This window comes from Ranitomeya variabilis, chromosome 3, assembly GCF_051348905.1.
Source record: "Ranitomeya variabilis isolate aRanVar5 chromosome 3, aRanVar5.hap1, whole genome shotgun sequence".
NCBI lineage: Eukaryota > Metazoa > Chordata > Amphibia > Anura > Dendrobatidae > Ranitomeya > Ranitomeya variabilis.
The window spans coordinates 541,989,520-542,013,366 of NC_135234.1; the positions used below are offsets into that span (position 1 = coordinate 541,989,520).

At 46.7% G+C, this 23,847-nt stretch overlaps 1 protein-coding gene across 1 annotated transcript in view; it reads left to right on the forward strand.

Annotated features, from left to right (window-relative positions):
- The window catches only part of ITGBL1 (integrin subunit beta like 1), an 850,447-nt gene that overhangs the window by 397,184 nt on the left and 429,416 nt on the right, over window positions 1–23,847 (forward strand). The window contains exon 6 of the mRNA XM_077297085.1: window positions 9,538–9,678. Coding sequence (XP_077153200.1) covers window positions 9,538–9,678 — 141 coding nt within the window. The remainder of the gene's footprint in view (window positions 1–9,537; window positions 9,679–23,847) is intronic.

The window sequence follows — 23,847 nt, forward strand, 5'->3', positions numbered from 1 at the left end:
TTGGGTGTGTATTTTACTGTCCTCATTTATAAATAAATAAATGAAGAAAATGGGAAGGGGCCAATATCCACAAAAGGTTCTTAGCCTATTAATATGAGCTTTATCTGTCAAAAATTAGAAGCAGGGATTGCAATACACCCTGGAACACACATAGAGGAGAGCCTCAGAAAACATCTTTTTCCCGTTTTTAAGGAGTGAGAATTCTAGACTGGTGAAGCCTATGCACTAAGTGCCAGATGTGAAAAACATTTACCCCTGGGGGTATACATATATATGTAAATGAATTGTAGAGGTAGGCCTCATACACATCCTGTAAAAATTATGGCGGTCATCATACACACCCTGGAAAAATTAAGAGTGAGGGTCTTATGATGACCCTATAAAGATTTTGAATGTAGGCCGCTACATTTGAATTGGCTTTATGTTCAGATGCTGTAATTCGGTAGTGTTGAGAAGTCTGGCCCAATCCATGCCTTCTTCATTTTGATAAGAGTCAGCCTGTCAGCATTTTCAGTTGACAGGCAGATGCGCCTTTTGGTTATTATTCCCCCAGCAGCACAAAAAACCTGCTCTGACAAAATGCTAATGGCAGGGCAGGCCAGCATCTCAAGGCATAGAGGGACATGCATAGTGTCCAGCTTGGATAACCAATAGTTGTACAGCACAGAGAAATCATGGCACTGGTATGGTACTCCTTCACCATCTTCCTTGTAGCTTGGGTTGAGAAGGGTTAACAACCAGTAATCAGTGTTGGACAATATGTGTATAATGTGAGGGTCACAGGAAAGGCAAAGGGACATAAAGTCAGCCATGTGTGCCAGACTCGCAACAGGCAAGACTTCCCTGTCTGCATAAGGAGGATGATTCTCCAACTCCTCCTCCCTCTCCTCCACCTCCTCTTCAGCCCATCCACGTTGAACAGTCAGGATGAAGCTGGTGTGGATAGTACCCTCTGTAGCGCAGGCATCAATCTCCAGTTCCTCCTCCTCAGCCGCTTCCTCCTCATTATCACCCAATCTGTGCTGACAAGATGAGATGAGGCTGGGCTGGGTAGCATCACCTTGGTTACTTTCTTCCTCCATCTCCACCTGGTCCATACGCAAAGCTTCCTCTTTAATTGTGAGTAGAAGAGCTTTTGAGTAGACAGAGAAACAAGATGGTTACAAAGATTATGTCATCATCGCTGTTGACCATCATGGTGTTGTGAACTATACTTTTTGGCTCCCTCTTGTGGTCACTAGTGATTTGGCACTTGGATTGTCTTTTACCAGGTTTGTACTCATCTGCTTCGTTAGACCATGGGTGTTGCTATTTAAACTTCCTGGATTCTCAGTCCAGTGCCTGGCATCGTTGTAATCAGTTCACTTCTGTTTGCTCCTGTCTTCAGGTCCTGGTTCTTTGCAAGATAAGCTAAGTTCTGCTTTCGTACTCTTGATCTTTTGCATTGTTCATATTTTTTGTCCAGCTTGTACAATATGTGATTCCTGTTATTGCTGGAAGCTCTAGGGGGGCTGATATTCTCCCCCCACACCGTCAGTCGGTTTGGGGGTTCTTGGATATTCAGCGTGGATATTTTGCAGGGTTTTTTGCTGACCATATAAGTCTTCTTACTATATTCTGCTATTAGTCAGTGGGCCTCTCTTTGCTAAATCTAGTTCATTCTTACGTTTGTCTTTTCTTCTTACCTCACCGTTATTATTTGTTGGGGGCTTGTATTACTTTGGGGTCTTTTCTCTGGAGGCAAGAGAGGTCTTATTTTCCCTGATAGGGGTAGTTAGTTTTCCGGCTGGCGTGAGACGTCTAGGACCAACGTAGGCACGTTCCCCGGCTGCTGTTAGTGTTTGCGCTAGGATCAGGTATATGGTCAGCCTAGTTACCACTTCCCTATGAGCTGGTATTTATGTTTTGCAGACTTTGCTGTAATCTTTGAGGTCCCCTGCCATTGGGATCATAACAGTATGCCAGGCGTATAAATAGTTAATGCATTGCTGAAGTGGGATTAAAAGAAAAGAAGTTCTGAGTTTTTTTTTTCTTTTTCTTCCTCCCCTTTATCTCTGAGTGGCTTGAAGCTTTGCTGCAGACATGAATGTTCAGACCTTGATTACTAGTGTGGATCAGCTTGCTGCACGCGTGCAGGGCATTCAGGATTTTGTTGTTAGCAGTCCTATGTCAGAGCCTAAGATACCTATTCCTGAGCTGTTCTCTGGAGATCGATTTAAATTTAGGAATTTTAGGAATAATTGTAAATTGTTTCTATCTTTGAAACCTCGTTCGTCTGGAGATTCAGCTCAGCAAGTCAAAATTATTATCTCCTTCTTGCGTGGCGACCCTCAGGATTGGGCTTTCTCGTTAGCCGCCAGGAGATCCTGCATTGGCGGATGTTGATGCGTTTTTTTCTGGCGCTCGGATTGCTTTATGAGGAGCCTAATCTTGAAATTCAGGCAGAAAAAGCTCTACTGGCCATCTCTCAGGGCCAGGATGAAGCTGAGGTGTACTGCCAAAAATTTCGGAAATGGTCCGTGCTTACTCGATGGAATGAATGTGCTCTGGCCGCAAATTTCAGAAATGGCCTTTCTGAAGCCATTAAGAATGTGATGGTGGGTTTTACAATTCCTACAAGTCTGAATGATTCTATGGCGCTGGCTATTCAGATTGATCGGCGTTTGCGGGAGCGCAAATCCGCTAAACCTCTGGCGGTGTTGTCTGAACAGACACCTGTCTCAATGCAATGCGATAGAATCCTGACTAGAACCGAACGACAAAATCATAGACGTCAGAATGGGCTGTGTTTTTACTGTGGTGACTCTACACATGTTATATCAGCATGCTCTAAACACCTAACCAAGGTTGTCAGTCCTGTCACCATTGGTAATTTGCAGCCTAAATTTATTTTGTCTGTGACTTTAATTTGTTCATTGTCTTCCTACCCTGTTATGGCATTTGTGGATTCAGGTGCTGCCCTGAGTCTTATGGACTTGTCGTTTGCCAAGCGCTGCGGTTTTATCCTGGAGCCTTTAAAGGTTCCGATTCCTCTCAGAGGAATTGATGCTACGCCACTGGCGGAAAATAAACCGCAGTATTGGACACAAGTGACCATGTGCATGACTCCTGAACATCGGAAGGTGATTCGTTTTCTTGTTCTGCATAAAATGAATGATTTGGTCGTTTTGGGTCTGCCATGGTTACAGGCCCATAATCCTGTTTTGGATTGGAAGGCTATGTCTGTCTCAAGTTGGGGTTGTCAGGGAATTCATTGCGATTCTCCGCCGGTGTCTATTGCTACTTCTACTCCTTCAGAAGTTCCTGAGTATTTGTGTGACTATCAGGATGTATTCAGTGAGTCCAGGTCCAGTGCTCTTCCTCCTCATAGGGACTGTGACTGCGCTATAGATTTGATTCCTGGCAGTAAATTTCCTAAGGGACGATTATTTAATTTGTCTGTACCCGAGCATGCCGTGATGCGTTCTTATGTCAAGGAGTCTTTGGAGAAGGGGCATATTCGTCCATCCTCTTCCCCTCTCGGTGCGGGATTCTTTTTTGTGGCCAAGAAAGACGGGTCTTTGAGACCTTGTATAGACTATCGGCTTCTTAGTAAAATCACTGTTAAGTTTCAGTATCCGTTGCCGCTATTGTCAGACTTGTTTGCTCGGATTAAGGGCGCCAAGTGGTTCACCAAGATAGATCTTCGTGGTGCGTACAACCTTGTGCGCATTAGGCAGGGAGATGAATGGAAAACTGCATTCAATACGCCCGAAGGTCATTTTGAATACTTGGTGATGCCCTTTGGGCTCTCTAATGCCCCTTCAGTGTTTCAGTCCTTTATGCATGATATCTTCTGGAAGTATCTGGATAAATTTTTGATTGTGTATCTTGATGATATTCTAGTTTTCTCGGATGATTGGGATTCTCATGTAAAGCAGGTCAGGATGGTGTTTCAGGTTTTGCGTGATAACGCTTTGTTTGTAAAGGGCTCAAAGTGTCTCTTTGGAGTGCAGAAGGTTTCCTTTTTGGGTTTTATTTTCTCCCCTTCTGCCGTGGAGATGGACCCAGTCAAGGTCCGAGCTATTCATGATTGGACTCAGCCCACGTCTGTTAAGAGTCTTCAGAAGTTCTTGGGGTTCGCTAATTTCTACCGTCGCTTTATCGCTAATTTTTCTAGCGTTGTTAAACCTTTGACGGATATGACCAAGAAAGGTTCTGATGTGGCTAATTGGGCTCCTGCAGCCGTGGAAGCCTTCCAGGAGCTGAAGCGCCGGTTTACTTCGGCGCCTGTTTTGTGCCAGCCTGATGTCTCACTTCCCTTTCAGGTTGAAGTGGATGCTTCTGAGATCGGTGCTGGGGCTGTTTTGTCGCAGAGAGGCTCTGGTTGTTCTGTGATGAGACCATGTGCCTTTTTCTCTAGGAAGTTTTCGCCTGCTGAGCGGAACTATGATGTTGGTAATCGGGAGTTGTTGGCCATGAAGTGGGCATTTGAGGAGTGGCGTCATTGGCTCGAGGGTGCTAAGCATCGTGTGGTGGTCTTGACTGATCACAAAAATCTGATGTATCTCGAGTCTGCTAAGCGCCTGAATCCTAAACAGGCTCGTTGGTCATTGTTTTTCTCTCGTTTTGACTTTGTGGTCTCATACCTGCCTGGTTCGAAGAATGTTAAGGCTGATGCTCTCTCTAGGAGCTTTGTGCCTGACTCTCCTGGAGTCTCGGAGCCAGCTGGTATTCTTAAAGAGGGAGTGATCGTGTCGGCCATATCTCCGGATTTGCGACATGTGTTGCAGAGATTTCAGGCTGGTAGACCTGACTCGTGTCCACCCGACAGACTGTTTGTTCCTGATAAATGGACCAGCAGAGTCATTTCCGAGGTTCATTCCTCGGTGTTGGCAGGGCATCCGGGAATTTTTGGTACCCGAGATTTGGTGGCTAGGTCCTTTTGGTGGCCTTCCTTGTCACGGGATGTGCGGTCATTTGTGCAGTCCTGTGGGACTTGTGCTCGGGCTAAGCCTTGTTGTTCTCGTGCTAGCGGGTTGCTTTTGCCCTTGCCCGTCCCGAAGAGGCCTTGGACGCACATTTCCATGGATTTCATTTCTGATCTTCCGGTGTCTCGGGGAATGTCTGTCATCTGGGTGGTGTGTGATCATTTTTCCAAGATGGTTCATTTGGTACCCTTGCCTAAGTTGCCTTCCTCTTCCGATCTGGTTCCTTTGTTTTTTCAGAATGTGGTTCGTTTACATGGCATTCCGGAGAATATCGTGTCCGACAGAGGATCCCAGTTTGTGTCCAGATTCTGGCGATCTTTTTGTGCTAAGATGGGCATTGATTTGTCGTTTTCATCTGCCTTCCATCCTCAGACTAATGGTCAAACGGAGCAAACTAATCAGACACTGGAGGCTTATTTGAGATGTTTTGTTTCTGCGGACCAGGATGATTGGGTGACCTTCTTGCCATTGGCGGAGTTTGCCCTTAATAATCGGGCTAGTTCCGCTACTTTGGTTTCGCCATTCTTCTGCAACTCTGGTTTTCATCCTCGTTTCTCCTCGGGTCATGTTGAGTCTTCTGACTGTCCTGGGGTGGATTCCGTGGTGGATAGGTTGCAGCGGATTTGGAATCATGTGGTGGACAACTTGAAGTTGTCACAGGAGAAGGCTCAGCGTTTTGCCAACCGCCGCCGCGGTGTGGGCCCCCGACTTCGTGTTGGGGATTTGGTTTGGTTGTCTTCTCGGTATGTCCCTTTGAAGGTTTCCTCTCCTAAGTTTAAGCCTCGCTTTATTGGTCCTTATAAAATTTTGGAAGTTCTTAACCCGGTTTCTTTTCGTTTGGATCTTCCGGTGTCGTTTGCCATTCACAACGTGTTCCATAGGTCTTTGTTACGGCGGTACGTTGTGCCTGTGGTTCCTGCTGTTGAGCCTCCTGCTCCGGTGTTGGTTGAGGGCGAGTTGGAGTACGTGGTGAAGAAGATCTTGGATTCTCGTCTCTCTAGACGGAGGCTCCAGTATTTGGTCAAATGGAAGGGCTATGGTCAGGAGGATAATTCCTGGGTGGCCGCCTATGATGTTCATGTGGCCGATTTGGTTCGTGCCTTCCACGCTGCTCATCCTGGTCGCCCTGGTGGTCTTGGTGAGGGTTCGGTGACCCCTCCTTAAAGGGGGGGTACTGTTGTGAACTATACTTTTTGGCTCCCTCTTGTGGTCACTAGTGATTTGGCACTTGGATTGTCTTTTACCAGGTTTGTACTCATCTGCTTCGTTAGGCCATGGGTGTTGCTATTTAAACTTCCTGGATTCTCAGTCCAGTGCCTGGCATCGTTGTAATCAGTTCACTTCTGTTTGCTCCTGTCTTCAGGTCCTGGTTCTTTGCAAGATAAGCTAAGTTCTGCTTTCGTACTCTTGATCTTTTGCATTGTTCATATTTTTTGTCCAGCTTGTACAATATGTGATTCCTGTTATTGCTGGAAGCTCTAGGGGGGCTGATATTCTCCCCCCACACCGTCAGTCGGTTTGGGGGTTCTTGGATATTCAGCGTGGATATTTTGCAGGGTTTTTTGCTGATCATATAAGTCTTCTTACTATATTCTGCTATTAGTCAGTGGGCCTCTCTTTGCTAAATCTAGTTCATTCTTACGTTTGTCTTTTCTTCTTACCTCACCGTTATTATTTGTTGGGGGCTTGTATTACTTTGGGGTCTTTTCTCTGGAGGCAAGAGAGGTCTTATTTTCCCTGATAGGGGTAGTTAGTTCTCCGGCTGGCGCGAGACGTCTAGGACCAACGTAGGCACATTCCCCGGCTGCTGTTAGTGTTTGCGCTAGGATCAGGTATATGGTCAGCCTAGTTACCACTTCCCTATGAGCTGGTATTTATGTTTTGCAGACTTTGCTGTAATCTTTGAGGTCCCCTGCCATTGGGATCATAACACATGGTTAGTTTTGTAGAACCTAACAGATGTCAGACATCCAAGCCCACTCATTGGTTGTTAATTTCGAAGGCTGACCTGAATACCGACGGGCATGTTGTATCTGGTATTCAACTAATGCCCTCTGCTGCTCACAAAACCTTGCCAACATATGTAAACTGGAGTTCCAGAGCTTGGTCACGCCACACAGAAGTCAGGGAGCCAGCACTAGCAAACGCTGCCACAGCACTGCCAAACCGGCGGCAGCTGCAGCTAACTTGTGGAAATGGGTGCACAAGCAGCGTACCTTCACAAGTAGCTCAGGAAAATCTGGGAAGGTTGTTAGAAACCGCTGAATGACTAAGTTGAGCATGTTAACCAAACATAGAATTTGTGTGTGAGGACACAGCATTATATCTTAGTTAACCAGACATCTATTTTCAGCAAGCCAGGAAGAATAGACTGTTATCTATATGTTGACTTTTGAATTTATGCATTTTTTTCTTCAGTTGGTCAAGAGTCTGAAATGTTGACTCTTCTTTCATGCATGGTCACTGAACAATGATATTTGTCCAAGCCAGCTATTTTGCTGACTTTCAAAATAGAGGAGGAAAAAGTATGCAAATAAATTACATAATCAAACAAGGCGAGTTGGTGTTATCACCATTCTTCCCCTTTATCTGTGAATACTGGATGAAGACATACTTACTATAAAAAGAGGTTATATGCTTCTATAAAATGAATCAGATATTCAGCCAAGACATCCCAACATCCAAAGAACGAGACCCTCTACAGGACAGCAGCCAGAACATCATGGCTCCATCACGAGGGACACAGATTTATCATTCTACAGGATGCCAGCTTAGGGGACCTTGGCCCCGGCTGGAAGAATATAGATCTTCTCCATTGACTGTCGCAAATTCATGGATATGTTTGGACATAGCAAGGATTGGGACCTGCCGGTCACCTAGCTCCAAGGAGATGTTCGAAGAAGCCAGTTTGTCAGCCTCTGGTCAACTGGCCTTGTTCCTCAATGGATTGTCATTTTCCTAAGCTTGTGGTTACCTCCTCTTTGTCTGTGCCACAGATGGGGTAGTCCACCCTGGAAGCTGAAGCCAGGTTTTGACCCTCCCGTCAACTGGCTTTGTACCTGAATTAACTGATATCTTCCTAAGCTTGTCGTTAACTCCTCTCTGTGCTTGCCACAGGTGGGGTAGTCGGCCCTGGAAGATTTGAAGTAACAGCTGTTCTTATCCTGGTGAGTCAGTGGAAGGGTGAGACTCTGTACTGTGCACCCTGTTGGGGTATTTTGCTGGGACTGTTCTCTGTGTTATCTGCCTGTATTGTGGTACAACAAAGCATTGCCACTCTGTTTTACCCTCACTCTGTGTTGTCTGAGTAGCATTATGCCGATGTTAAAAGTAGATCTTGGTATGGCACAGGTTGCAAATGACCTTTTTTTTTGTTGTCCACACTTTCTTTAAAAAGTGCCAGACTGGGGAAAACCTAAATCTTGGCCTGAGAACTTGACAAGTGTGGGTGCTCTGTGGAATAGTTGACAGCCTTCTCCCTCTGGCCACCTCTCTGCCTCTTCTTGCCTGTTGAGGTGCTGCAGATCCCTCCCCCTCTGCTTTGCTGGCCTTGCTCTGCATGAAACCTTTCCAGGTTAGGTTAGTGACTTCATCGTTCACCACCCTATCTTTCACTTCCCCACTCTGGGACTCCTGACTTGACTTAAGAACATCACTTGGCTGCAGAAGCTTTTTTTGTCTCTTTCTTCAGTATGTTACGTATTCATTATGCTAACTAGGGGCCAGGTCAGTGAGGGTTAAGTGACCTGTCAGCAGTCTACATTATGAATATCTAATCAGAGCACCACATACATCAACCCCGCCTTAGGGCACGAGAATCTCATTAAAACAAAACTGAAAATAAAGATTAAAAAACAACCACAAGACGGATTTAATCAACCAAGGTATCATTTTATTCAGTGTAACGGCGCTGACCTGACACTGTATGTAGGTTACTGTGCACAATCCTGCTGACGGGTTCCCTTTAAGGAGCACTAAGTAGTGAGTAGAAGCATCAATCATGCCAATGCTTCTATTGGTCCTGACATTAATATGAATGTCTGGTGTTTTCTGGTCATAAGGATAGGTTATCAATTGGATAGTCATGCACAACACTGGTTTTCCCGACAGAACAACTCTGTGCATGAACCCAATCAGTTAATGTGCACATCACAGAGAAGAAGGTACCCTTCAATTCAATCCTATAGTAATATCACATTTCTCCTTCACACTTTTAAGAAAACTTAGAAAAGTTTGTCCAGTTGGGGCAAGTTCTTTATGAAAAAATATATAGTTAGAGGTTGGTAATTGATAAAGAAGAGCTCAAGTATCAATTAATTTATAAATGTATACTATGTAGCATAGCTCTCTCCTATCTCCTCCACTGATCTTAATTCTTAGTTACGCTGCTTCTTGCCTATCTGTGTTATCTGAGCAAAAAAAAATGAGACATAAAATCGTGTTTAGCACAACAGGTTTTGTACTTACTAGCAAAGAATAAATGCAACCAAAGAGTTCATTAATAGTTTAAATATTCACTATAAAACTTATGAGTACTAAAACTTTTCATTTATCTCCTTTTTCTAAGGAACATGCATTTGCGGTGAATGTACATGTCATGATGTTGACCCAACAGGTGACTGGGGAGATATTCATGGTGAGACCTGTGAATGTGATGAAAGGAACTGTAAGGCAGTCTATGACCGATATTCTGATGACTTCTGCTCAGGTAAGAACTGTCTTTGACAATTCACTTTCAAACCAGCATTAGTGCTATAGTGGTACTTGAGAGAATGAATGTACTAGTGCACTACTCTGAGAGAAATGTCTTGCATTTGTCTTGTCCGAGAAGAGTTTTTCCCCTCTACACACATGGTAAAGCATTGGAGAGCAGAAGCTAACATTAATGAAAATATATGTCAGAAGGCACTGATAACAGAGTGGCAGCTCTTTGTGTTATACTGCTGATGTCATTGGTCACCCGCACCAGGATTTATGCAGTTACATCACATAAGTAGAGCCATGCAATTACAGGAGCCCATTATTAAAGGAATGTCATTTACTATATCTATTAATAGGTGTTCAGTAGCCCTCCAGATATAATTTAATCTTGTGAACGGGAAATAACATGTTAAGTAATTCTTTTAATATCTTAATAATTTCAGTTCTGGTAATATGTCATTAATATTGAGTAAATGCTTTATGCACCTGATTAATTAATTTTTTCATTCCGCCGATATAGACCTGTACATAATCAATCAATCTTAACCCTGGATGGCAAAGCTTTTTGTTATGCATGCATCATATCGTCGTGCTTCCCAATTTCTATATTTAAAATATGCTGCCATTATTGTGTTTCTTAATATAATGCTAAAATTGGAAGTACCTGAAAAAGATAATCTTGCTTTTTTGTTTTTGCAGTGTAAACTATATTGTCATGTTGAGATGTGTCAGAATGTAGTGATAATTAAAAGTCTGTGGCACTCTATTTGGTTGGTGTCTCTTTGGTAGCTTGGGTACATTTGTACATGGCTGAGAATGGGCTTCTAAAGATCAAATTGGACCTACTTTGTGATTCCTAATTTCGCCACCCAGGTCAGAAAAGCCTGGTGTTTTTATATCCACACTCTTTCAATAACCTTTGGGACAATTGTCGTCTACTTGTTTGCCAGCAATGTAGCCCCTCTTGTGAGGGTAAAGTTCTGAAAGGGGTTGTACCCTCTTCCTGCTGGTGGACCTTTTACTCTGGTTTAAAAGTCAGGAATTTATATTGTATCTTCAAAACTCCACTGATATAGATTGCATTGTTTATATTTCTGTTGGCATGTTCATACTGACCTTTGTGAGAATCTCAGACCGAAATATTTACATGTCCAGAGTAGAATAGTTAGAACTAGGGTTGAGCGACTTTTACTTTTTCAGGATCGAGTCGGGTTTCGCGAAACCCGACTTTGTCAAAAGTCGGGTCGGGTGAAATCGGCCTATTAATGCGAAAAGTCGGGGATCCGACCGAAACACAAAACCCAATGCAAGTCAATGGAGAATCAAAGTCGGCAGTGAGTGGAGGACAGGAAAACACCAACAGAGCACACTTTAATGCCAAAAACATCAATTCTTGTTACTTAAGCTTGTCAATCTTTATTTACCTTATAATAATAGTTAGCCATTGAAAATTTGGGGGTCATTTGGCAACAGTTGTGAGGGGAGTAGGGCTGACTCAAGTTTTTCGTGGGCCCAGGAAATGCGGACTACGTCACGGCGGTGGAGCAGGGAGAGGTAAGTATTTCAACTTTGCAAGTGCTGTGATCCTGAGCAAGCAGGGGGGGGCACACTCGTTCACATTGCCACTGGCACAGGGCCCTCAAAGTACGGCGTTGTGATTGACGGCGGGGGCCGGCAGAGACACTTTTGCGTACTATGAGGGGCCCTGTGCCAGTGACGTCGCCAACGAGTATGCCCCCCCCACCTGTTGAAGGAACCTGCACTTTCATCTGCACCTTCCTCTTTGTCCCCGTGTAAGGTGGTATAATATGCGGGAAGAGGAACCAGACTTTCTGCAGGGTCAGATACTGGCTATGTAGAGTGCAAGGGGAATGTAGTGGTCTGGGTCAATGTACCGGCAGACTCATCTAGCAGTGGCTGGGCAATCGGCAGGATGAGGAGGAAACACAGATATAGGCCCAAAGAATAAAGTAGGCTCAATGCAGTTCAAAATGGGTAACAGGGGTACACAGGCAGCACTGGTTTGGTCAGCGGAGGATGATTGCTAGGTGTGGCGCAGATAGACATACTAGGCCTAAAATAAAAAAGTAGGCTCAATGCAGTTCAAAATGGGTAACTGGTACACAGGCAGCATTGTTTTGGTCAGCGGAGGACGATTAGTAGGACTGGCACAGACAGACTTACTAGGCCTAAAATAAAAAAGTTGGCTCAATGCAGTTTAAAATGGGTAACAGGGGTACACAGGCAGCACTGGTTTGGTCAGCGGAGGACGATTGCTAAGAGTGGCGCAGACAGACTTACTAGGCCTAAAATAAAAAAGTTGGCTCAATGCAGTTTAAAATGGGTAACAGGGGTACACAGGCAGCACTGGTTTGGTCAGCGGAGGACGATTGCTAGGAGTGGCGCAGACAGACTTACTAGGCCTAAAATAAAAAAGTAGGCTCAATGCAGCTCAAAATGGTTAACGGGTACACAGGCAGCATTGTTTTGGTCAGTGGAGGACGATTAGTAGGAGTGGCTCAGACAGACTTACTAGGCCTAAAATAAAAAAGTTGGCTCAATGCAGTTTAAAATGGGTAACAGGGGTACACAGGCAGCATTGTTTTGGTCAGCGGAGGACGATTAGTAGGAGTGGCGCAGACAGACTTACTAGGCCTAAAATAAAAAAGTTGGCTCAATGCAGTTCTAAACTGGTAGCAGGAGTAAACTGGTGGCACTGCTTTGTTCGGTGGAGGACAACTGGAATAAGTGGCTGACACAGTACGTTGGCCTAAATAGTAAAGCGGGCTAAATGTCTGCAAAAAAAGTTCGTAAATAAACAGGTGGCAAAGCAACGTACAGGGGTGGGTTCCTCTGCTGAGTACCAGATAGTGGTAGTTCGCGCACAGTATTCACAGGTCAAAATGGAGGGCATGGTTCCTGTATATATTTACTATCATCTCTCAATTTATATTGGCAGTGCCATTGAAGGATTTAACAGCACCGACTAAACAGCGGTGGAGCACTGTTTGAGCTGGGGGGGGAACACTCTCTCTTGGGCGGCGGTACTGGCCCAGGGCCCCTCATATTACGACGGTGTGTCTGACGTTGGGTGTGCACCCCCACCGCCAGAGACACTTAATTGTACGATGAGGGACCCTGTGCCAGTGCCGTCGGCCAAAAGTGGGCACACCCACCTGTCCAGGCAAACGGCACTCGCACGGGTGCTTGCGCCAAGTGATGACCACGGGCCCGTGGGGGGAGTCAGCCCATTTAGGGAGGTGTTAAAAATGGCCTATGGTGGACATTCAGCAGCAGCAAATGGAGGAATTGGAGCAGTCAGTAAGAGGAGTCCAAAAGCAAGACCTTTTTAAAGGAAAGCTACGTGTCAGCAGGGGAAGGTGGGGCAAAAGAATTTGAAATCCATGATTGGTTCATTTTAATGAAGGTTAGATCATAAACATTTTGGGTAGCCAGACGTGTTCTTTTTTCGGTCAGTATTGAACCAGCAGCACTGAAGACTCTTTCTGATAGCACACTGGCAGCAGGGCAAGCGAGCTCCTGTAATGCATATTCTGCCAATTCAGGCCAGGTGTCTAGTTTAGATGCCCAGTAATCAAAGGGGAATGACCTGTGAGGGAGAACATCGATAAGGGAGGAAAAGTAGTTTGTAACCATACTGGAAAAATGCTGTCTCCTGTCACTTTGAATCGATGCAGCTGTCCCTGTCGTGTCAGCGGTCATTGAAAAATCACTCCACAACCTTGTTATAAAACCCCTCTGTCCAACGCCACTTCGGATTTCTGCACTGCTAGCACCTCTGCCATGTTGCCCCCTACGGCTCGTGTGAGAACCATCTCCGCCGCTGAGTGCTGGGAATGCCAGAACCAAACGGTCTACAAGAGTTGCTTGTTTGGTAGCCAATATTTGCTCTATGTTCTCATGTGGCATGATATTTTGCAATTTCCCTTTGTAGCGTGGATCCAGTAGGCAGGCCAACCAGTAATCGTCATCGGTCATCATTTTGACAATGCGGGGGTCCCTTTTTAGGATACGCAAGGTATAGCCATGTGGGCCAATGTTCCAGGTGTCAATTCACTGCTTCTGCTGGATTGAGGAGCACTTTCTTGCAAATCTACATCACAAGTGTCCCGCAAGAAACCTGTACCAGACCTTGCAACGGCACCAGTTTCTATTGCCCCCTGGGAAGCTCCCTCCTCCCATACATATTCAGCCCCATCATCCTGCTCCTCATACTCTTCGTCTGCCACCTCGTCCTGGACAGTTCCCTGACCAGACAATGGCTGACTGTCATCAAGGCTTCCCTCCTCCTCGGCTGCAGACGCCTGCTCCTTAATGTGCATCAAACTTTGCATCAGCAGACGCATAAGTGGGATGCTCATGCTTATGATGGCGTCGTCTGCACTTACCAGCTGTGTGCATTCCTCAAAACACTGAAGGACTTGACAGAGGTCTTGTAGCTTCGAGCACTGCACACCAGACAACTCCATGTCTGCCATCAAACTGCCTGCCCGTGTATGCGTATCCTCACACAAATAAATGACAGCACGCCTCTGTTTACACAGCCTCTGAACCATGTGCAGTGTGGAGTTCCACCTTGCTGCAACATCTATAATTAGGCATTGCTGTGGAAGATTTAGAGATCGCTGATGGTTCAGCATACGGCTGGAGTGTACGGGCGACCGGCGGATGTGCGAACAAAGTTGTCGCACCATCAGGAGGAGGGCTGGTAACCGGATAATTTTTCAGGAAGCACTGCACCACCAGGTTCAAAGTGTGAGCCAAGCAAGGTATGTGTTTAAGTTGTGAAAGGGCTATGGCAGCCATACAATTCCTTCCGTTATCACTGACTACCTTGCCTGCCTCAAGATGTACACTGTCCAGCCATGACTGAGTTTCTTGCTGCAAGAACTCGGCCAGTACTTCCGCGGTGTGTCTGTTGTCGCCCAAACACTTCATTTCCAACACAGCCTGCTGACGCTTACCACTAGCTGTTCCATAATGAGACACCTCGTGTGCAACACTGGCAGCTGCGGATGGAGTTGCCAGGCGACTGCGCTGTGGACGAGCTGTCGCTTCTGGAGGAGGAGGAGGAGGAAGAGGAGGGGTGTCGAACGCCTACTGCCAACTGTTTCCTAGACCGTGGGCTAGGCAGAACTGTCCCACTATGGCTGTCCCCTGTGGACCCTGCATCCACCACATTAACCCAGTGAGCCGTGATGGACACGAAACGTCCCTGGCCATGCCTACTGGTCCATGCGTCTGTGGTGAGGTGCTCCTTTCCACTGACAGACTGCCTCAGTGCATGGACAATGCGGTCTTTGACATGCTGGTGGAGGGCTGGGATGGCTTTTCTCGCAAAGAAGTGGCGACTGGGTAGGTCATAGCGTGGTACTGCATCGGCCATCAGGTCTTTGAAAGCTTTGCTTTCGACCAACCGGTAGGGCATCATCTCTAACAAGATTAATCTGGCAATGTGGGCGTTCAAACCCTGTGTACGCGGATGAGATGATGAGTAATTTCTTTTCCTCACGAGAGTCTCTTCTAGGGTGAGCTGGACAGGAGATCTGCAGATGGTGGAACTAGCGGTGGTGGTGATGGTGGACATGGCGGATTGAGAGACAGTTGGTGATGTTGGCCTACATACAGTGCTTCCTACCAATAACCTTCTGATTCCCTGCCTGCTTTGGCCTTGCGACGATCCCTCCACATTTGCTGCTGGTGGTGTCCGAACCGGTGGGCTTATAGTGAGGGAAGCAATGTAGTGTTGCTGACTACCTTCATTCTGAACAGGTGCACCAAGGGTACAGGACGTTTGGTAATTAGTCCAGGCTTGCAAGTGCATGCTGGTTAAATGTCTACGCATGCACGTTGTATTTAAATTTTGAAGAATCTTCCCTCTGCTAAAGGTCTTTGAGCATTTCTTACAGATCACTTTAGACTGATCATTGGGATCTTGGTCAAAAAAAAGCCACATTGCACTCTTCCTACTATGGAATTCCTTTTCATGCATTGCACGCTGTGCAACTTTCAGCGGTTGGCCACGCTGTCCTAAAACTGTTTTTGTCACACGTTTTGGGCCTGATACGGGCCTGGCTGATGCCAGCTGTAGATTGGTGTTGCTGCGGATAACCCTCCTCCGCTTGTGAGCAAGTGCCAGTGGCACCCTCTTCCCCCAATGGCTGCCAATCTGGGTCAAGAACTGGGTGATCTATCACCTCCTCCACAATGTCATGTGCACCTTCCTCAGTGTCACCGTGTAAGCCGGTGCTATAGCGTTCGGGACAGGGCACCATAGTCTCATCAGGGTCAGATTCTGGCTCAGGAAACTGCGAGGTCAATGTAGTGACCTGAGTCAATGGAACAGCATCATAATCTAGCTGTGGCTGTGCATCAGTGCACTCCATGTCCGATTCTTCTTGTAATGGGCAGTGTACAATTTCCCTTTATAACCCTGGCACAGTATGGGTAAAAAGCTCCATGTAGCAACCTGTAGTGTCGCCTGACGCATCCTTCACTTTTGGTTTGGGAGAAGGACACAAGGAAACATCTTTTTCCGGACCGGAAGCATCCACTGACGACTGGCTGCTCTTAGATTTTGAACTTTGGGAAGAGGAGGCAAAAGAGCTAGAGCCTGAGTCAGCAAGGAAAGACAAAACTTTTTCCTGCTGCTCCGGCTTTAAAAGCTGTTTTCCTACTCCCAGGTAAGGGAGCCTTCGAGGCCTTGTATAGCCAGATGATGACGCAGGCTCAACACCTCCAGCCTTAGGTGCTACTGTGCTTTTGCCACTACCACCAGATGCAGCACCACCACCACCATCAGTACTAGCTGGAAACCCCCGCCCACGGCCTCTTCAACCAGACTTCCTCATTTTTTGGGGGGAGACACTGAACCACAACTCTGGCCCAGTGGTATAACACAACACTATGAACGTGGCAGAAAGTGGCTGCCTGATATACGACACACTAGCAGTACAGCAGAATATAAACTGTGTGAGAATTACTATCTCACTTTTGGGGGGAGAAACTGAACCACAACTCTGGCACAGTGGTATAACACAACACTATGAACGTGGCAGAAAGTGGCTGCCTGATATACGACACACTAGCAGTACAGCAGAATATAAACTGTGTGAGAAATACTATCTCACTTTTGTGGGGAGACACTGAACCACAACTCTGGCCCAGTGGTATAACACAACACTATGAACGTGGCAGAAAGTGGCTGCCTGATGTACGACACACTAGCAGTACAGCAGAATATAAACTGTGTGAGAAATACTGTCTCACTTTTGTGGGGAGACACTGAACCACAACTCTGGCCCAGTGGTATAACACAACACTATGAACGTGGCAGAAAGTGGCTGCATGATATATGACACACTAGCAGTACAGCAGAATATAAACTGTGTGAGAAATACTGTCTCACTTTTGTGGGGAGACACTGAACCACAGCTCTGGCCCAGTGGTATAACACAACACTATGAACGTGGCAGGAAGTGCTGCCTGATATATGACACACTAGCAGTACTGCAGAATATAAACTGTGTGAGAATTACTATCTCACTTTTGGGGGGAGACACTGAACCACAACTCTGGCCCAGTGGTATAACACAACACTATGAACGTGGCAGAAAGTGGCTGTAATTATTATTATAAAAAAAAAAAATTACTGCCATAACACGCTCCCTAGTCCCTACAATGATCTCAGGACAAGTATGGCAGCAATAAAAAGGACTTCAGAACAAAAAAGTGTGGACAAATAAACAAGACAGGTAACTGTGCAGAAAGGAGCAACAGGATTTTTGCTTTGAAAAAAGCAGTTGGTTTGCACAGCACCGTGCACACAGCTATGCAGCTGCTGCACTAAAATACGACCTCCACTGTCCCTGCACAAAAAGGTGGTGTGGGACAGTGAAAATCGCTCCAGCACAAGCAGTTTGGGGGTTTATATTTCCTCCCTAACTCTGTCCCTGCTTCTGACTAACTCCAGCAAACTCTCCCTATGCTCAGATCGGCAGAAGTAAGATGGCAGTCGGCGTGCACGCCCCTTTATAGCCCCTGTGACGCCGCAGACAGAAAGCCAATCACTGCCATGCCCATGTCTAAGATGGTGGGGACAGAGACCTATGTCATCATGCTGCCCACACTCTGCGTCCTCCTTCATTGGATGAAAAACGGCGGTAACAGCGTCATACGAAACGCGACTTTGGCGCTCTGATCGTGTACCGCATGGCCGATCCCACACTAGGATCGGTTCGGGTTTCATGAAACCCGACTTTGCCTAAAAGTCGGCGATTTCTGAAAATGACCGATCCGTTTCGCTCAACCCTAGTTAGAACTATAACTAACTTTTTCGGTATATGACTTATGTATAATTAAAAAACCTTTGGTAGATTTATTTGTAGCATATAAAAGGTTAATAAACCTGAATATCTAAAGGGAACCTATGATGTTCCCAAACTCTACTAAGCTGCAGATATTGGGTTTATAGCGATCGAAAGCTCTGCGGCTGCTTTACTGAAAGCCTGGCTCCCGGGAGGAAATTAACTTTATTCCTCCTTGCAGCCTCTGGCTTTGAGTCATAAAGATGCAGCTGCCACGGCTTCAATCATCCCTATGTACTGAGCAGAGGCTGCAACTTCCCCCCATCTGCAGGTTAATAGCATTTTTGACTTGACAGGTTCCCTTTAGGAAAGGAAAAGTGAGGTTTTCTCTTTCTTAGGAGAAAATCTACTGTATGTGCATGTGCAGAATTGTTGGTCTTTAGTTTGCTAAATTATTATGTAAGTAAATAAAATACATATGCAGCGCCCCAGAGTCCTGGTCGTTGCAGTACTGTGGCTCCGCCACTATGGGGAGCTATGGTGCGTCTGATGGCACTGAAGGGGTTCATCTGATCAGGTATCACAGACACCAATACATTTCACAGCTGGGCCTCCGGGGGGAGCTAAGGGTGCTATTCATTAGGCCACTCCCCACCATAGTGGGTAAACTGGGGGTCAGGCAGGAAGTTAGATCAGAAAGCTGACTGGGTTGGAACCAGGCAACACCTTGTGGCAGAGGGTGTTGTAGGGGAAGATACAGTAGGGTCTCTGTCAGGGGTGGGATCCTGACAGGGGCTTGGCAACAAGAACGAACGTAACGGGACCGTGCCTGCTCCGAGTAGCGGCGGTGCCCAAGAAAGGATTAGAAGAGAGATAGATTGTGCTGAGTGAGAAACGAGATCACGCAAAGGAGAAATACCAGTAGGAGTCGTGCTGTAAGACCGAAGCAACATCCTACTGAGGCGCACTACCGGCGGCCGGAACGCCGAGGGAGTAGAATAACATTCAGCTTCAAGTAATACTCCAAACAGCGGCAGGACAGTCAGTCTAAGGCGGGCTGTCTAACACATATCACCTATGCAGTCTTGGGGGGCAACTTGTGGAGAGGGGCGACTCTAGGGTCCCGGAAGAGCTCCGAGCCTACCCGTCAAACGGGTGCCGTCCCGACCAGAACACCAGGGAGGGACGGAGGATTAGCAGAACATCATCTAATCGAGTTGTGAGGGAACTTAAGAAACAGACACAAGAGTTGTGGGGGACTTTCCGTAAGCACAGCAGGGAAGGACCACAACACATAGCGCTAGTAGGAAGGCACCGATTTCCACCTGTGAAGAGAACTCTGGAGGTGCCATTGGACCGGTCGGACTTGCGCAGCCTGGTGAACCGTATTCCGGACTGAGGACCCAGAGATCTTCAGTAAAGAGGTAAAGAGACTGCAACCTGGTGTCCTCGTTATTTACTGCACTGCACCACTACATCGTCACCACCATCATCCACACCTGTTATTCACTGAGCGCCCCACGGCAGGGTCACGGACCGGGGCCTAGCCGCCGTGACAACCCCAGAGCAGAGACTCGGAGGCCCGGTACCGGGTACCCCTCAGCCCTGCAGCAGTCTTGGGGCGCCACAACTTGGCGTCACGAACAGGATCTACTTAAGCCTGAAGAATCAGGTCATGTGTGCCTTGGAACTGTGATTTACTGTGCTTGGACTGTACTTTATTGCAAGGACTGTGCTGCGCCATTTGCCGCCAAAATCCGCCGCCATTACAGCGCTGAGGAGAGCGCAGGAAGAGAAGAGGGGCGTGGAGTGGGCGTGGACAAGCTGGTGTGCGCGAAGGATAATGGCCGCCCAGTCTAAATATTTCTGCACCGTGAGGACGTGTCCGTCAGCAGCAGAGATCCGCCTCCTAATCCTCAATGGAGGGCGGAGACCGAGAAAACGACACCGCCCACGAAAGAGAGAGTGGGAAAAAGACCAGGAAGTGACCCACGTGGAGGACGCTATGGCCAGCAGCTCCGAACCCGACAGTGGGGTTGAAGTGGAAGTCTCCCCCAACTACCCGGATGAGCCCAGCAGCCCGTTCTCCGTGGACAGCACTGAACTTCTGCGGGTCGAGATGGAGAGCCTGATCGACCAACTCCTCCAACTGAACATGAAGGCCCAGGCTCCGCAACAGGCAGCGCCGGAAGAAGGTCCTCAGGCGTCGGATCCTGCACCGTTACCGGAGCAACCGCTGGGATCCTCGCCGACACCGCCGGAAGAACCCGCCGCGGAGGAGGAACCTGCATCGGCTGGTGAGTCCGCCGACCCCGTCCCGCTGGCCGAGGGTTTGCTGGTGGGTCCCGTAGCAGCACCACCTCTCCCGGGAACCCATAGACTCCAGTGCCTGTTACCATGGGAGGAAGCCACGGGCATGGAACACTGTATGCGAGCCCCAATCACCCCTACTCCCTTGCTGTGTGAGGTCCACGCGGAGCGCACAGTGTGCCGCTGGGTGAACCCCGGATCCAACCTTATGGGGTTCCCCGGGGTGGAGACCCAAGAGGGGGAGATGGTACAGGCCTTAAGCTGGGAGGAATACCGGGCCCAGCTAGAACAACAGTGGAAAGAGGAGGAGAAAACACACCAGGCCGGGCGGGAGGCCCACCATCAAAAAGACTTGGCGGTCAAGGACCGGGCCCGCAAGGACCCCACCACTCACCAGGCCCCGCGCAGGCAGGGCATTGTAGTTGACTTTAAGCTCCGTGGAGGCTGGGGCTTCATTAAAGAGCCGGGATTATATGCAGAGATCTTTGTCAACCGCCGGGATGTCGAGTCTCATCTTAGAGAGGGCCACCCTGACCGGGACCTCTACCCGGGGGACAGCGTTACCTACACCAGGCACCTTGGTGAGAAGGGGTGGTTTGCTTTAAACGTTTACAAGAGGAAGCCGACGGAATCCCTGACCAAGGTGCCAGCAAAACCGTCCCCTGTGGCTAAGGTGCTGCCTTGTGGTTGGCCCACGACCACCACCCAGACCACCATGGTCACTCCCACTTGTACACTTGTGAAGACCACGACCTGCAGTATTACTACCACCACCGCTGTAGTGGCTAAGGAGGCGCTTCCCCAGGTGACCAGTGTTCCTGCTGTGCCAGAGCGGAAGACGGTGGGTACGCAGACCCCCAGATGGGACAACACTCCCCCTTATGCAGTACCAGGTGGTGCGCAGTATCCTGCGGGGTTGCCTCCACCGGTGCTGCCGCCTGCGTGGTTCCAGTAAGAAAGACACTGCATTGTATGTAAATAGTTATTGTTTCCTGATTTTTTGCTGCTGAACCCGTCCAGGGTTAACTCTTAAGGGGATCCTTCTGTGGACCTGGGATCCCTATTGTTTGTTTTTGTTTGTTTTTCTAAAGTTTTGCACAAGTTTCTAGTTAAAAAGAACTGCTGAAATCATGAACAGTGCATGATCCGAACTACTTGTACATAGTTTGCACCTTATTAAAGGCGCTCCCTACTGGTTTTACTTAAAGAAGGACTCTTTGTGAAGATACCACACTGGAACCTTTGCTGAGTATGGACTGGTAGCTTGAGAAGGCGTGCTACCTCATAGAGACTTGGTCCCCTCTTAAAGGGGATGTTCATTTGTTGCGCTTAACCCGTGATATTGCTTAAGATAGGAAGCAATAATGTCTTGACCAAAGAAAGAGATGATAATGTTTACATGAGAAAGTTATATGTATTTAATTAGTTAATTGTGAAGAAATACTGATGATGTTCTCTGAGAAGAAAAAGGTGAAAGATAGAAGAAGGATGCAGTGGGCCCGTAGGGATAGACGTGGTGTCCAGCATGCATGATAGAAAGAAAGATAATGAGAAGGCTTAATGTTCAATAGAAAATGTTTTGATAATGTTGATAGATAGTTAGGATAGAAGGTAAACCCTGAGTCCTCATAGGAGTCATGTAGAGATGGCTCAGTGCTCTTAAACTGAAAGTAATGTTATGTTCTATACTGTGTATAGTAGTTGAAAAGGCAGTAGGCCCTGGCTGAACGGGGCGGTCCTGCATAGAAAGGAGAGGCAGTAGATCTGGTGCCGATAGGACAGGCGGTCCTGCAGATCTAAAGAAGGAGAATGAAAAAGTTAAATTACCTTATAATGTGATTATAGGAAGGTCTTTAGTGGATTCAGAGTGTATGTCCTTAAAGGCAATGTTAAATTATTGTTCAACAATTTTGCACTTAGTAGAACAGCTGTAGGCCTTCTCAGTCTCCAGGTTTCCCAATCCGTTAATGGCTGCACATAAATCGGGAACATCCACTTCTTATCAACCAGTACAACTTTACTTAACAGTCTGAGTTCAATTGATGACAAATCACAGTACCTTGACTTTTGGATATGGGACGGATCCCCACTCCATCTTAAAACAACCATAACCACAGTAAACCTAAGCACTAGAATAAATACACAAAACACACTATTTTGGTTGTCAAACTGGCCACAGCTTTATTTAAATTAAAAGATTAAAACAACCACAGTAGGAGTCAGGTGAAGTGATTGTACATTGGGATTCACAAGTACTGTGATACCCCCCCATCTGTCTGACATACAGCACCAGGACAGACAGCCATAAAAGGGGCGGCACTGCCCTGGCTTGCTATTCAAGCATAGCCAGTAAACTTTCAGGGCACCAATGACCCTATTAGCCTCACTCCTGTGCTTAACCACTGTGCCCGCCCCTGATTGACGTTACCATTACAAAGTCCTTGAGGCTGGCCACCAAAGCCTAGCCTGTTCACCACCATCAGGTTTTTACCTCCTCTATTAGTTAAAATGAGTCCACCTTAACTTGTCCGCAACTTCCACCTGACTCCTAAACAGCAAAGCTTTGACGGGTTATAAATTCCAAGTCACATTCTTTTACACTTTTTTATAAATCAATTTTGTAAATGTATAAACTAAAAGTCCCTGCAAAAGCATTAAGGGAGGTAAACTTGGCAAACCTCTGACTCAGAAAGAGTCATCCTGCAGCGCTCAGGAGAGAAAAAACCCTCTGTGGAGGAAACCGCTAGAGAACCATGGCTGAAGGATTGCCCTTCCCTTGGGCATAGAAGGTTAATGCCAATGTTAACTCTTTATAATCATGATAAAATTGGACCTAGTAAAAGATATACAATAGCAAATTCAAAACAAAAAATACAATAAAGCATTCATCATTATACAAGTAATAATTAAAATGTTTTAGGACCGTGCGTGATTATAACAGGGCGGGAGGGCGGGTGATGTCTTCTCCATTTCATCTGGTGAAAGAAAGAGGTAGAAAGACAAATTTACCTACTCTATATAAACCCTCACCCCCCTCACAGAGAGAGACCAGCCTCCTAACCACTCCTGCTAACCACTGTGCCCACCCGATTGACGTTACCATTACAACGTCTTTGAGGCTTGCCACCAAAGTCTAGCCTGTTCACCACCATGAAGTTTTTACCTCCTCTATTAGTTAGTCCACCATAACTTGTCCGCAACTTCCACCTAACTCCTAAACCGTCACCAAGAGACTATTTGACACCTTAAATGGACTCAACCACCATCAACCATGCCTAATAAAGCCATCAACCATTTCTACATTCTATGGAAAGACTGTGCCTACAAGTAACACAATTCCAGAGTTCCAACAGAATAATTTTATCAATGCAACTCTACCAAATTATGATCTATAATACTGTAACTAAGCAAAATAACAGTCTGTAAACATTCTGAAATGAGACTCCCATCATGGGGAATGTGAAAAGTACACCATAATAAAGGTGGTAGCCGCAGTCTGAATACCTGTATAATGACATCTGTCATGCCTCAAAAACTAT